The sequence below is a fragment of the Pseudopodoces humilis genome, chromosome 2 (assembly GCF_049639895.1).
Source record: "Pseudopodoces humilis isolate 2021_Gansu_Grassland_sample_001 chromosome 2, ASM4963989v1, whole genome shotgun sequence".
Classification (NCBI taxonomy): domain Eukaryota; kingdom Metazoa; phylum Chordata; class Aves; order Passeriformes; family Paridae; genus Pseudopodoces; species Pseudopodoces humilis.
Genome location: NC_142201.1, coordinates 5,995,001 through 6,010,821, shown reverse-complemented (window position 1 = coordinate 6,010,821; position 15,821 = coordinate 5,995,001). Strand labels below are relative to the sequence as shown.

The window sequence follows — 15,821 nt, the reverse complement described above, 5'->3', positions numbered from 1 at the left end:
TATATTATTTGTTTTCTTACCAGTTGTCTGCATTTCATGAACACCAATTAAAAATCTTTTCTACCAACTTCCCCTTGTTCCATTTGAAAGTATGTAATTGCTGCTTTAATTTTTCTTCCTGATTAGAATAAGGTTTTTTAATCACCAGAGTTGTCTTTGAGATTTCAAGAACTTGATAACATTTTAAAATTCTAGTAGGTATTTAATTGTTTAGCATTTTCTTCCCAGTTGTCCCTTCAAAGCACCAATACTGATTACTGTGTACTCCTTGCTTAAAACAAATGTAATTAAGCCACAGTCATTTGCATTTAGGTGCCCCCATTTATTTTAATGCACTCTTCATCTGTTTGCCAGAATAAAGTCTAATGCTGAATCATCTGAAACCATATTTGTGGAAGAGGAAGCACAGAACAGTTGAACATAAAAATACATTCACTTTTAAGCAACTGTTGTTAGGAAATGCAAAGATAGATGCTGACATTATTACCAAATAATTCATCAAATAATTATTGGGAAACTTAACCTTTAATATACACAAAACAGCTCATACAGTTCTCAGAAGTCAATAATGACCCCATTCCTAACCTGGAAATGTGTTTTCTGTACCAACACCAGTTTGTATAGGGAATTGAAAATTGAGTGTTTCCAGACTGTAGGCACACCTAAACTATGCAGCAGATAATAAGATATTGTTCCTTCATTATCTAGACATAAACCTTTTAATTCTACATGTGGTGGGACTCTTACCAGGACAATAAATACCTTGAAAGAGGCAGATCAAATATACCAGAGGAAGGAAAGAGGCAAAATTATACCAGCCACCAATTACTGATGATCTTTGGTTTTGTTACAAACTTTATGGGAGAAATTTGTGTGGGGTTTTCTCAGATGTAGATTCACATTCAAGTATTCCCCTTAAAAGCAGAATATTCAATGTAGTGTCAGAAGCATAATGCATGTACGAGGAGTTGACAAAATTTAATAATTTGCAAATTTCCCTCAATTATTTTAAGTAGCCAGTTTCTTTTAAATACTATATTTATGGAAGTTATTCTCTTACCAAATATATATACATGTCACTTACTAAAGCTTTCATATGCACTGTATGCAAAAAAAAAAAAAAACCATAGAATTTTTTGTCAATGTGTTTGTGTGCTGTCAGTGCTGTGAAATCGTTGCTATTGGTGATCTGTTGTAAGCTCTATGATTAATCCATTTACTTTTTTCCTTTTGCAGAGAAAGTATCACTCTGCAAAGGAAGCTTATGAACAGCTTTTGCAGATCGAAAACCTTCCTGCACAAGTAAAAGCAACTGTCTTACAGCAGTTAGGTATGTAAAATTAACTTTCATTTTCCTCTGTGTTTCGTTTTTGCCATCTTTGCCTTCAGCAGTGTTTTTTAAGGCTCCATTTCCAAAGTGAGTCTTAGACACACTGCACATGGTACGTGAGATTTTCACCCAAATAGAACATGTAGAACTTGATAAGTAAATAAGAGAGGAGGAAAACAATTTTATTAAACTTATAAAGTTAAAAAGCTCTTGTGTGTTAGATTTCGGGCAGTGAAAGGGTGGTCTTTCAGAGAAAGAGGGCACTAGTGGAAATTCTGTGTTCTCTGTTCTGCCTCTGTTAAAATCCCTTGAAAACAGCCAGATGAAATGAAGTAAACCTAAATACTGTGTCAGACTAGAACATGGGAACTGAAAAATTTACCTTTTCTTTCTATATAATTATACTATGTAATGAAAACCAGCTTCTGTTACTGAAAGGTTTATCATCAGGTTCCATTAAAAAAAGCACATAAGAAGTGAAAAGGAATTATTTTTTTAAGAAATGTAATTTTCCATGTTTATAGAAAGCTGATAAGTAATTTCTAAATTAATTTATTTTCTATAGAATTTCTAAAAAGTGGGTAGAATAAAATGCTTTTGTCCTCTATACCATATAAAAGTATTTCCAGAATATTTTGTTAAAAGTGTTCAACCCAGTACAGAACTTCATCCACCTTCTCCGTGTTCTTCATCTAATTTATTATTCTAAATATTAATTTAGCCTGCTTATGCCCATTTTTTTTTTTTTCTCTTTTCACATAGTAGTCATTTAACTCAGATTTGTATCTGCCATTAAGTTATGGCCACAGTGCTTTCTTTTTCTGTGATGAAGGTTGTGTATGGATTTGGAGTGGGATAATTTGTGCTTTGTGAGAGTGTCAAAATCAGTGGGCTAATTTTGAGTCATCTCTGTGAAATCACAAGTGAAACTGCTGGAGGAGTTTGCTGCAGGACTCTGGGTGTTGCTCTTTTTGCTGTCACAGGACAGTGTTGCTTACATCTCAGTGAGCCCTTTGAATTTATTTTTTTTTCAAGCTTGGTATTACGTCACCTAGTATAAATTGTCAGCAGTTTCATCCAGAAAGGCTGTGCATCTGATCAGTGGAAGACAGGCTTCTCAAAAGAGCTGACCAGCTCTTTTTCATCTCTGTTTGATGTATGTTGCCACAATAGAAGCAGAGGCACATGGTTGTATTCATAAAATCCTGCCACAGGTCTCTGTGCTAGCATCAAGAGCAGTGACTTTGAGAATTGTCTGCTGTCTGAAAACTGGATTAACTCTCTTTATTCAGTCAGCATAGGTCACCCAGTTTTGTTGTGTGGGTAGCTTTTGTGTGGAGAAAGGGATAGAGTGGTCTTAACTGGCACATTGAAGGAATAATGCCTTTTCCTTTGCTCTTCTCTGTTAACAGTGGTATTTATCAGAGTCTGGTGTTTATCACAGATTTAGTCTTTAGCAGCTGGTAATAAAAACACCTCCTCAGGAAGCACAGTCCGGGTGGTGCACTGCTGCTTAGAAAAAAATAATAGAAAATACCTGCCATCTGCCAGAATGCTACTTGCAAAACCCAGTCAAAACATATTTGTATTTGTATATTGAACTCTTTTTTTTTCACTTTGACAGAAAAAATCAGTTTGAAAATAGCTTTTGTTTATTTTCCTTCTCTAATGTTTGTTGAGCCAGATTGGAATTTAGGCAGGTTCAGATGTCTTGTGAGAGAATTACTAAAATCTTTGCTCCTGTTGCTGGTTTCCAAAGCTGTGACTGTGAAGGAGAACCCTGTGATTCCCAGATAAACATACCCAGTTGAGCTGATGAATGCTGACTAGTTCAGGTAGACATCACAGTGAGATCTGTACTAGTGGATAAGAGCAGTTTGTTCCTTCTCTCTGCTGTTTCATTTGCTTTCCAGACAACAGTTCTGTTCACCACTTTGCCCAAAATGAGGTTAAATTAATGTGACTGAAGATCAAATCTGTCCCAGTATTGTTTCTCTGGTTGTACTCAGCTGTTGCACAAGGAAGAGTGTAAGAACAACATAAACATTTGCTTAGAGTTCCCAAAGTGTTCTCCCAATGATTTTTGGCTAGGGGGCATTGCTAGACGGTGTCTGTGTAATTGGATGAGGCATCTGAGGTGCTGAAATGGTTCAGCAAAAAAGTTTGTATCTTCAGAGGCACTCAGATTTTACTAAAGAAGAAATCATTGCCGCAGGTTCAGTGTGAGAGTGATTGATAAGCATGAAAAAAAGAGTCATGAGCTAGGCTAGCACATCAGAGGGATTTGTTCCAAATATTTTCCAAATGATATTCTAAAGATTTGCAAAAGAGCATGGAACACTTGTGAAGTATGGACAAGGTCTGTGGTTTGGTTTATCATATTAAAAATGTCCCAGCAGTGGAAAAGTAGTCAGTTATGCTGGTTGAGAATTGGAGATAGGTCTTTCCAATAGGAAACGTCACAGCCTAGCGGTTTTCTGCCACCTTCTTTATGTACATTCATTATATGCTCAAGAACACATCCAGTTTCCTCTGCCTGTGCTGTTCTAGTGGAAAACTTTTGTTTGCTCTCCCTTTCTTGCTTTTTCTGCCATTTTCAACTCTGTGCAGGAAGATAAAATTGGGAAGCAACCCTTGTTTTAGCAGAGAAACCAGATACGGATTGCTGGTTCTCATTTATGTCTTCTAGAAATAGACTCGTTCTTTTTTATCAGTGAACCTCAGTGAAGATCTCACAAAGATACAACATGTTATCTTTCAATCCAGCAAGGTTCTGATGAAACAGAAAATAGGCAGACAAAATTTCTAAAGATAGAGGAAATTGTTTAATGTCTTTTTTTTTTACCCTTGTTCATAATCCCTGGACTATTATCTTTATCTCAGGCTTTGTCTGGAACAGCACCTGGTACATATATCCTTAATGTACCCTTACTCAGGTGAATTCCAATAACCAACCTCAGAGAAGCCTTGTTTTCTTAAAGCATGAGTATTTTCTGTATGCTGAAAAACTTAGGAGGCTTGGAATTTGAATCAAAATCATAGCTTGTTTATTAATTTAATAACACAAACTTGTGTTACGTGACTGCAAAAATCACTGGGCTTTTTTAGCCTTTTATGTTTTTTCCCAATTGGTAGATTTTTTTTACTTGATTGATTTTCAGCAAGATAAAGTAACTTTTTTCAGCACTGTAACCACTTGACTCTTTGCTTGACATTTCTTGCAGTCCATGAAATATTCGAACTCCTGCTTGTGACCACAGTTTTCAAGTGATATTTCTTAGACCACCTCAGGCAGATGTTGTTCAGTAGCTGCAATTTTTTTTCGGCTGCCTTTGTCAAAGTTTGAATGTTTTCATTCCATTTGTGGAAGTGTGGTGTCTGTATCAAACTTCCAAGTGTGAGACCATGGAATAAAAAATTGAGCTGTATAGAGCAGGTAGAATAAAAATCATGAAGGAAAGTGTAATTACAGAGAACAAGGTGAGCCTGCCAGTACTCCTCAGTTCAGTTCAGTTCTTGGTCTTGCCTGTCCATGTAGTTAAGACTTTATCAAAAAGCAGAAATTTAGGGTGCTGAAAGTTTAGCTCTCAGAGGTTTTAAATGAATAGGCAGTGCAGATGTGTGCTCAACTCTGTCATTAACCAGAACTTTATACAAACCTTGAGTAGTTTATGAAATCTGTGTCGCAGTGCTCCACGAGGAGCTGTTTATGGGTGTGACAGTCTTTTCTCACATCTTACATCTTACAAATGTTTTCTGAAAAGCAGTGGTTTGATAAGACAAATAGATGGCCATTGAGCTAACAGTAAGACATTGCTGAGCACTGTGGTATGCAGAGATTTCAGCAAGCCAGCTGCTGGCCACAGAAGATTTCCTTGTTTGTACTCATTGTATGAACAGCAGTGAGATGGTTTTGTGGCTGCTTGAAGGAATTCCTTCTGAGCATAGAGGCAGATGAGGAGCAGCTGGAGAAGGCGATGAAGGTGCTTTGTTTGAAGTGGTAACCAAGCCCTGCATCACTGCTGGAGCAGAGATGTGTTTTAATAGCATGTAAAATATCATTGGGGAGGATGGGTTGTGGGAGGCCTTTAAAGTGGGGATGAATAATTTGTCTAACGTAATGAAAGAAGAAAAGGCATTTGAAAGAATATGACGCATGGTTAGATGAATTTGTTATGTAGATGAGAAGTGATGGCATTTGTCAAGGTGAATGGAAAGTACATTGTATTAATGAGGAGGAAATGACAATGTAAGGTTCAAGTGGAGATGCAAAAATTCTTAGTCCAAATGTAAATACGGGACAAATACAAGGATTTAGAGGAAAAAGAGTAAACAATGTAATATGTAGATGTTACACTTTAGATATAGGTTCATATATAGATACATAGTTATAGATAGATATGTAGATAGATAGATATATGTATCTATAAAAAACAATTGCTATGTGTGACAGGGAGAATGTGTTTTTCACAGTGTTACTTTCATAGTGGAAAATTGAGCATAAAATTAATAATTGTGCTCCTAAACTCTTAGAAAATTATTTAAATCTAAAAAAAGTGCTTTAAAACTACATAAAAGTAATTTTAACTTTGGGTCTTTTTTGTCCTGTAATTTTAGTATAGAACTTTAAAAGTTTTAAAAACTTCGTAATGTATACATAATGGATTTTATTGCTTGATATTCTTATTTTTAAAGAGACAGCAATGCTACAAAGTCCTGCTGTGCCAAGTATTAAATGGTCTTGGGGAATTTCAGTTCTCCCATTTGTGGATTGTTTTTGTAGGCTGGATGCATCACACCGTGGATCAGCTTGGAGACAAGGCAACCAAGGAAAGCTATGCTATACAGTATCTCCAGAAATCTCTAGAAGCAGATCCAAATTCTGGTCAATCCTGGTATTTCCTTGGAAGGTGAGAAAAGACTTTATAGACACTGTAATTATACTGATAAATTTTTTTGATGATACTCATTATTGTTATTATCTTACACTGTTTCTCTTCTTAAACTTGTCAGAGGAAAGTATGTATATATCCAGTGAAGTCCTAAGTTTTCTGGGAAGTATATGAAGGACAAGGTGCTATCATATATGGTTGAATAAAGATTTAAAAGTTGAAGTGACATATATTACCCAAGTGGCTCTACATTTTTGTAGTTATTCAGTCTACACATTTAAAATAATCTGAATATATCTGGCCTGGTTTTACCTGTTTCTCTTCTTCTTTTTTGTAAATTCTCTGTAAATGTTTTCTTCATACCTTTTTCATAATTCTTTATCTCTTTAATTTCTTAGAATCTCCCTCTTAATCTCAGATTTTGCATTGAAATACAAATATTTTCCTAGGCAGATATCCATTTTTAAAGGGCATACACAGCACTGTCTAGCTCAGACTGACCCATTGTAATGTCTGTTTAAGTGTTCAGTTAATTTTGTAACCTTTGACAGTATTTTTTACTTGAAAAATAACATTCCCAAATGTAAATCATACAAATTTGATGCGTTTTTCTGGTCTCCTATTTAAGAAAATTGAATACTTCACTTAAGCCAGCACTGGAGAAAAGCTTTGGGGGCAATTCAAGTCCATATGTGAACGCATCAGTTCTGTTGAGGAATACATTAAAAAAGAACAAGGCAAAAATAAAATTAATATCCTAACCTCAGTGTCTTCCAGCTGACATTCTTGGGGATTCTGGTCACATACAGCTGGAATCTATTTTTGGTTTTGTCATGCTAATAATATTTCTCCAGCTGTTCCTATAAGACAGGGATCTCTAGCCAACATCGAGTGTGGGGGACAGAGGGGCAGGGCAAGGGTGGAGAGAAAAGGGAAAACAAGCCAGGGATCATCTTGTGCATCTTCCACTGGGCTGAAATCCTGTTTTTTCTTCAGTACTCACATTCCAGGTACCTTGAGCAAGTTGAGTTCTCAGGCAGGACAGAGCTGGAGTTCGTCCACACGTGCAGCTGCTGTGCTCTGCTCTCGGGTGGTCAGGGTGAAGCCTAGGACCCTGCAGATAAAGGGGAGAATTCAAGAAATGGGGTGAAAAATTTAGTGGGAGCATCTGTTTTGCTTTACAGGGAGGATTAGAGCAAAAATGTTTCTGTGCCACATTTCCCCAGTCCATACCCTGGCAGGAGGAGAAGAACAGGGGTTATGGAGTTGTGCGTTCACACTTTTTTCACTCCTCATGTATTGCCTTGTGCTGTTCCTTTCTCTACTGGTTGTCCAAACCATATAACAAGTTGGTTAAAGCTGTCTTTCAAAATACATCACCACCTCCCTTCTCTCCCACTAGAAAAACTCCATCTGCCGAAGTTTTGTGGAGACCTAATTTTAGTGCTGCCCTAATGAGAGGCTTTTTGTGTGTGTGATATACAGGCAGAGTGAAACATGTCTGTTGGACATTGGGTTAGATTGTCATTAAAACAATCTCCTGAAGCATTGTATTCAGACTTAATGGAGGATTTTAGGCAAAGTAAAGTTATATTTTATTGTAGTCCTTTCCTAGTGTGCCTCAAAAATACTTGAAAGAGAATGTCGCATGTTTGACAAACCTTTGCCTTTGGTCTGTTTGGCTTTTATTATTTACTAGAAAAAAAATTTCTGTTGTTATTTATGTGTTTTGAGAGTTGTCATTTCTTTTTCCAACAGAGAAAGTTGTTACAAACAGTACAGGATGCCGTTATTGTTGATTAAACTAGTAAATATATATAGATGGATATTTGATCTTGGCTTTATATGGAGCTTTTAATTTTAGAACTGTAGGTATTGTTCCCTGTGGTATAATTGTAGTTCTTTTCAATGCCAGAATACCTTTGAATTTGTACGCAAGGAATTAAGATGTAAAAAAAATACAGAATCAGGCAATCTTTTACAAAATTTGGTGCTCTGTATATGCAGTACATTAAATATGATTGAGATGCAAAAAATGCACATGAAAAGCCTCCCAGGCAGTCAGGGACCCAGGGACCATCCTGGTTGAGTTGGTCAGTATCTCTCAGTAGTTCTGTTTTGTAGAACATTAAATTTTATAACCATTTGTTTGATAAAATAGGTAACTTAATTGTTTCACTGTAATGCTATCTGTAGATAAATACTGTTTCTATTGACTGATAAGGTATCACAAGTGAAAGAAATGCAGCATCAACTGTGGGAAGGCTGTTTTTCTTACAAATGTAGTAATCCAGAGTTGAAGTAGTTTTGGGGTGCTTAGATAAATAATTAGTAATACACATTGAGATGTTTGAGTCTGCTTGTCTGGCATTTTGTTGAGTGTGTGTTATTTGCATGACTTAACATTTATCAGATCAGTCTCGGTAAGCCATGCTCCATGGTTACCTTCTATAAATACTACTAAAGTTCTTTTTTTCTTCTCCCAGGTGCTATTCAAGTATTGGGAAAGTTCAGGATGCCTTTATATCTTATAGGCAATCTATTGATAAATCAGAAGCAAGTGCAGATACATGGTGTTCAATAGGGTAAGAATGATACAGGATAATACAATGATATAATTCCATGCTATATATATAAATAAAGAATATCAGCTTTTAACTCTTCTGTGAACTCAGAGGGACTGTAAAGTCTTTTTTATTTATATACCCCTGATGTCAGACTTGTCTGATTTGAAGTTTAAATAATAATTAATATTTGCTTTCTCAAGGTTTTAAAATACTGAATATGTTACATACATGAATTTTAGATGTTAAAGTTTTATACGTTTCTTCTTTTAACTGCAGTTTATATAATGCCAAGATTTATTAAGGGCTTGGGGAGGGATGTGTATATTTGAGTTACTTGTGTCTTGACTTTGTTATTAATTCTCAACTTCACTAATCTTTCTATTCAGTGTGCTGTACCAACAGCAAAATCAGCCTATGGATGCTTTACAGGCCTATATCTGTGCTGTACAATTGGACCATGGCCATGCTGCAGCCTGGATGGACCTAGGCACACTCTATGAGTCCTGCAACCAGCCTCAGGATGCCATTAAATGCTACTTAAATGCAACTAGGAGCAAAAATTGTAGTAATACCTCTGCACTTGCAGCACGGATAAAGTATTTACAGGTAAAACTAACGTTTTAAGCAAGGGAGATACTCTTCAAGCACACAGGAGAGGGGAGGGGAGAAGTCACACATGAGTTTAACTTGCAGTTGTTTGTGGTGTGTTTAATCTGTTTTCATGTGTACTGTAAGCATATCATAGCCTGTAATATTTTATTTCTTCATTTTTAAGTGGAACTTAATTCCTTATAAACCCTATTTTGCACATTTAATCAAAGCATACTGTTTTACATCATTTTGATTTTTTCTTTGTATTTGTCTACATTTTTAAGTTCTCATAACATATAGTGAGAATACGCAACACACTATCTTTCACTCTTGTTTACAATTTCAGAAAAAAGGAATTATGAGACCTCTGAATCCAGAGCTCATCTTTGTTCTGATTCTCACAAAGGTTTATATTCTGGTTACCCTCTTTATACCTAGCACCTTTCTAAACCCCAAAATTTTAAATCTATCCTCTCTTTAAGACATAATTAGCTACAGCATATAGGAAGATTTCATGGACTTGCTCTTACTAAAGTAGGCTTGTGTTAAATTTGCTTTTTACATAATTTTTCCTAGGCTCAGTTGTGTAACCTTCCACAAGGTAGTCTACAGAATAAAACTAAATTACTTCCTAGTATTGAGGAGGCATGGAGCCTACCAATCCCCGCAGAGCTTACCTCCAGGCAGGGTGCCATGAACACAGCACAGCAGGTGAGAAGTTGGGTTATGTTCTGCAGGTGCCCAGCTTTAAGGGTTCTTTACAATCGGTAGTGGTCAAGCTTATTTTATTGAGCACAGGATTGGCTTTTATTAAAAGAAGCCTTTGATTTATTTGCAGAGGGATATTAGATCAAGGAGCTCCCTATAATGTGGGAGAAATATGGGGGTACCAATTTAGAACCTTTGTGGATTTTCATGATTTTAAAAGATTTCATCTTAAATAGAAGTGCTGCAGTGGTTTAATAATCCCGTGAAAGGTACACATTCCTCCATTGATGACCATATGGAAACTGATTTTTCAGTTATTGAGATCAGCTTCAGAATATCTACTCGGCCCTTTTAATGTATGTGGGCTGTTAAAATTATAAAATTGAAAGGAAAGCATTAAGAATATATAGAACCATATTTTTGTCTTCCTTCTGTGATTCTTAGGCTTGTAAACCTCATCATCCAAATACTGAACCTGTACTAGGCCTCACTCAAACACCAATTTCACAGCAATCCTTGCCACTACACATGATTCCTTCTAGCCAAGTAGATGACCTGACCAGTCCTGCCAAGAGGAAAAGAACATCTAGTCCAACAAAGGTATATATTCCAATGAACTAGAGCCCCCTACCAAAATTATATGGAAATATGCATTGAAATGATACAGCATGCACAGAATTTGTGCTGTAAATTTTAATCCTTTGGCATCAAGGTGGGGAATGTTTTTAGAAATTTAAAAAAGAAAATTCAGCGGTATGTTTAATCAGATTCCAGCTCAGATAGGAGGTGCAAAAGGGCAGTGCAGATTGGTGGCACTATACTGCAGTTGTAGTTGTGTCAGTGAAGTATAGTTGTAGTCTGATGATTGAGAGGGAGACAATCATGTCATCCTGTCTATTGCCTTTGCTTATATTTAGAATTCAAGTGTTTCATCATCATGTAATAGCGTTACAGTAGATAAAGTATTCAGTTTTAAAAGTAGCATGCATTTAAGTTAATTGCATAATTTGGTTTGCTTGTTTCTCCTTATGGTATTAGGTATCATTAACTTTTTGCTCAGACTACTTTGATACTGTTGGGAATGGTAGAATGGTTATTTTAGTTCATTCTTACTGTGATATATTTTTATATTATTATTCTTGAAACAGTTACTAGTTCTTTCATAAATAAGATAAAATATAGATAGTAAAAGAAGTTATGTTGGCATTTTGATAGTCAGACATTTTAATGTAACATTTTCTCTCAGAATACTTCAGATGTTTGGAGCAGTGGCCATGCAGTGTCACATCCTCCTGTACAGCAACAAATTCATTCTTGGTGCTTGACACCACAGAAATTACAGGTATGTATGGGAGATCTTCAGAAGCTCTGTTAAATATTTTGTTTCTTTCCTTCTTCCTTTTAAGAAAATGGGACATGTTCTAGCTTCATATTCCTGACATTCATTACAAAATACATATAAAATCCCAAACAATTCCCAGAGTGTAGTTCAAGTTATTCTAATATTTGTGACCTCTCCACGTGAGATAAGTTCTAGTAGTTAACTAAATGATCTCTAGCAAAAACACTTACTTTGCATGAGTTCTATAATTTATAAAGTAAGAACATACAGTAACTCTTTTTTTCTTATTATGTTTTAAAGACAGAAATGCAAATTGTCACACTCATGTGCAAAATGAGTTTTGTGATTTGCTATAATGTGGGGGATACTGAAAGAGATGTACAAGTATTGTAATAGCATCCCTTCCACTGAGGTTGCTTCTTGTATCAAATTGCATAAACAAATAAGCACATTCTACAAAATGAGTACTCAAATGAAATCTGCTGCTGCTTTTTAGTATTTTGTGTCAACTAACATAATGATATGAAATGCTAGATTTTAGTTTGGAAATTTTATGTTGGGTGGATTTTGTCAGGAAGTTTTGTTGTCTCTTCAGTTCATTAGGGCATGCTGTGAGCTTCAGCAGGAGTTCCACATACTGAAGATCAGGCCCTGCTGGAAAATTTTATCCATGCATTGCGCATGCTTTGGATGCAAAGAGAGGGAAGCACAGTGCAGAGGCAGAAAGCATTCTCATTAACTGAGCATTGTTCCCCTCAATTCCAGTATAGTTCTTAGCTCTTTCGCTGTCTGAACAATATTGGCTTTATTATACTGTGTAATTTTCCCTCCCTCTTTGTCCTGCCTCCTCACCCCTTTGGTTCTTCCTCAGTCATTCCCTCTCTCTCTCCCCAAGCATTCTCATTATTTCTCTCTTCTTATTTATATTTTAGTACTTTTTCCCCTTTTCAGTATCACCTTTTTCCAAATCCAACTTCCTCTAAGCAGAACCTCAGTAGGCCTCTCTTGAGTAGACTGGGTGTGCTGGCAATAGCTTGACAAGGTTCCAGCACACATAAAAAGGAAAGCCAAAAATGTATGATGCAAGAGGAGTGTGAATAAAAAAGCCTTTATTGCATCTTCAAAGTTGGCCTTTCAAAATTGGCAGTTCAAAGGCTGGATGGATATAGCATGTTACATATGCATGCATATATGTGTGTGTATATATATATTATTTATTGCACTCCCCTCCGGAGGGAATTCAGAATAGAGGGTACTGTTAATCCAGGGATTTTGGCATGAGCCATCGTCATCTGCTTTTTAAGTCATACTACTTAGCAGCAGCAGACTTACTGGCAGAATGATGCAGGGTATTTTAAAATGAGTACAGAGATCAGATATTTGGTAATAGATACCTACATTTATCCAGTTGCAAACAAGACCAGTGTTGTAACTTTAGATACTGTTCTCACTAATTAAATCATACCATTTTCTGGGGTTTTTTTTTGTTTAATTTTTTTATATTTTCAGGAGACATTTTCATGTTTGCCTATAGGTTTAATTCACTTTGTGATGGACAGTATTAATAAAATATAGCACAATACAAAAAGATGTTAGAATGTATATAATTATGATAAGAATTCTATATAATCATACTTGAATGTAGTTTTCTTTCATGGCACCAGCACACTTAATTTTAGTGCTGCAGTAATAATTATACACTCAAATAATTTACAGAGTCTCTTTAGTTTTAGTACCTAGTAATGAGATTTGTTTGCAAGAGAGTGTATGGAAAGATATTTCAGTCTGCAACAGAAATCTCAATTATTTTCAGCTTTACAAGTCTTGTCTTCATGGATACTTTTTAGTATTTTATATGGGAAAGTTATTAAAAGCCCATGCAATTTTAATGATTATGAACAACACCACTGTTTTTTTAGCACTTGGAACAGCTGCGTGCAAACCGAAATAATCTAAATCCAGCACAGAAACTTATGCTGGAACAGCTGGAGAGTCAGTTTGTCTTGATGCAGCAACACCAGCAGGTGAGAACAAAAATATTTTTATCTACAACACTTTTGTCAGTAATGGAGACTGTTGTGTTTCTAGAATTCCAAAGAATTTCTGCTGTACAGTTCTTGTGCCCTTTGCTGCATTATGTTAATTTTTTTTGGATAAAGGATAATTGTGGATTAGTGGTTGAAACCTAATCAGTTTAGCTGTGTTTTGTTATAGGACAACTGGTTAATATAAAAGTTTCCAAGCCACACTTTCAAAGTAAAGTGAGTGGACATATCTTAAAAGTATGTCCTGCTTGAAAATCCTTGGCTGTAGTAACAGCATTTCTCTCGTCCTATCATTGTTCACTCCTCTCTCCCTCTCTGTCCAGCATCAGCAGTGAAACACTCAGACTGAAGGGCCAAGAAAAAAAGTGTGCTGATAGCTTTACTGAAAATTGACTCAGCATTTTTATGACCCTGACAGTCATCTTGGTTCTCAAAAGCAGCTGTGAAGCTCTTAAAATGAGTATAAAATTGGAACTGACCAGTTCAGCAAAGTACACAAACCTTGTATGACACAAACCTTGTATGTACACAAACCCTTCCTTTTTCTCAGTTCCGCAGCCAATAATGTTGTCCTTTGTTCATGTTCCATTAGATGAGACAAACAGGAGTTGCACAGGTACGATCTACTGGAATTCCTAACGGGCCAACAGCTGATTCATCACTGCCTACAAACTCTGTCTCTGGCCAGCAGCCGCAGGTTGCTCTGACCAGAGTGCCTAATGTCGCTCAGCGTGGAATCCGTCCCGCCTGCCCCGGGCAGCCTATGGCTAATGGACCCTTTCCAGCAGGCCCCATTCCCTGCAGCACAGCAAGAACGCTGGGTAGTACAGACACTATTTTGATAGGCAATAATCACATAACAGAAAGTGGAAGTAATGGAAACGTGCCTTACCTGCAGCGAAACGCACTCTCTCTACCTCATAACCGCACAAACCTGACCAGCAGCGCAGAGGAGCCGTGGAAAAACCAACTATCCAACTCCACTCAGGTACAGCTTCAGTTTGTTCATAGAGTGAGCTCAGGAGCCTTCCTGGGCAAGTCACTGGTGGAAGGCTCTTATTTGTAAAAGCACATTTTCCCTAGAGTTGATGGCATAGATTCAAATAAAACACAGGTTAAACTTGCACACCACTTCATATTGTTGGAAATCTGTGTGTTAAGTGAACTTCTTTCAGGATAAAGGAAATGATCATAAATCAAAGAGTGCATTTCCATGGTGCTCGCTGCCTACCTTCCTTAGAAAAACCTTAGAAAAATTTTTTAAAAGGGAATATTTGTACATCTTTTTGTTGCTTCTTTAACGTGAAATGTGATTTTGTTTTTCGTGTAGGAGGAATGTGCCCATTTCATGGAAAGCTGAATGTTGTAGTTACTTTTGACATTACATTGTCGCCATGATGTAATCATTACCATATTTTGTTTCCATGTGATCTTTAAAAATTAATATGTAGCACTCAGCATGACAGAGTTGCTTGCAGAAAAATATTATAATGCCAGTAAGAATTCATAGGGATTAAAGTGTGTGAGGGTGTTTTGTGTATGTGTGTTAGAACTTGAAGATGGAGTATTTTTTTTAAATTCCAGCCTGAATATCATTCTTCCAAGACAAGCCTTGTAGATGTAATGAAGAGTTCTATAGGAAAATACCATAATGGTTTAATTAATTTTGACCAGATGGGTTGTACAGTTAATACAATGTTATTTTCTTCCTCAAAACTGCCTGCATTTCTTGTTTAATTAATACTGCATGTTACTTTTAACACTGAAGAATTGACAGTGGGCTTATACACATAATAGGTACTTAACTGCACGTATACTGGAACAAAGGCTGAGATAACACTGGAACACTTTGTGTAAGACATGATTATTCAAAGCTAAAACTGTGTTACGATTTTCAAAGGTTTCCTTTAAATAAGCAGGACCGTTTTTAAACATGACAGAGAGGTTTGGAGCCTGTGCACCTTAGCGCCCCTTGCTTCAATTAGAATTCACGTTTGTATTTTCTCTGTATAAAAGAAGTTTTTCACTGTTGTGCTATTGTCCATAAAGTGGGCAAGTAATAAATTGTAGTAGCAGCTGGCTCTCCTTCATGGAGAAAATATTTTTGGAAAGGCAAGGAAGGCTTGTGGTGCCATTTCCTGTGTCCATTGCATCAAAGTCTCAGTAGAGTTTCTGAGTCTGTAACATCCTCCACAGGTACCAAATGAACTCTTGATTTAAAGAACTGTTTATCAGTAATTAAGCTCCATAGAGGATTTAAGAAATTACGTGTACAGGTGTGACATGCATAATGCAGTTTTGTAATTAACAAAAACATTTTGCCTATAATAGGTGTAGCAACCCTTC

General features: G+C 36.4%; 1 protein-coding gene across 16 annotated transcripts in view; it reads left to right on the top strand.

The window, feature by feature from the left end:
* KDM6A (lysine demethylase 6A) overlaps positions 1-15,821 on the top strand; it is a 149,605-nt gene that overhangs the window by 96,913 nt on the left and 36,871 nt on the right. For 4 of the 16 annotated variants that reach the window (XM_014255673.2, XM_014255671.2, XM_088051710.1 and 1 more), the window contains exons 9-18: positions 24-89; positions 1,237-1,330; positions 6,114-6,240; positions 8,709-8,807; positions 9,176-9,395; positions 9,957-10,091; positions 10,533-10,688; positions 11,335-11,430; positions 13,350-13,454; positions 14,068-14,463. In XM_014255673.2, coding sequence (XP_014111148.2) covers positions 24-89; positions 1,237-1,330; positions 6,114-6,240; positions 8,709-8,807; positions 9,176-9,395; positions 9,957-10,091; positions 10,533-10,688; positions 11,335-11,430; positions 13,350-13,454; positions 14,068-14,463 — 1,494 coding nt within the window. The remainder of the gene's footprint in view (positions 1-23; positions 90-1,236; positions 1,331-6,113; positions 6,241-8,708; positions 8,808-9,175; positions 9,396-9,956; positions 10,092-10,532; positions 10,689-11,334; positions 11,431-13,349; positions 13,455-14,067; positions 14,464-15,821) is intronic. The other 12 variants (XM_005526509.3, XM_088051711.1, XM_005526511.3 and 9 more) reach the window with 7 other exon arrangements.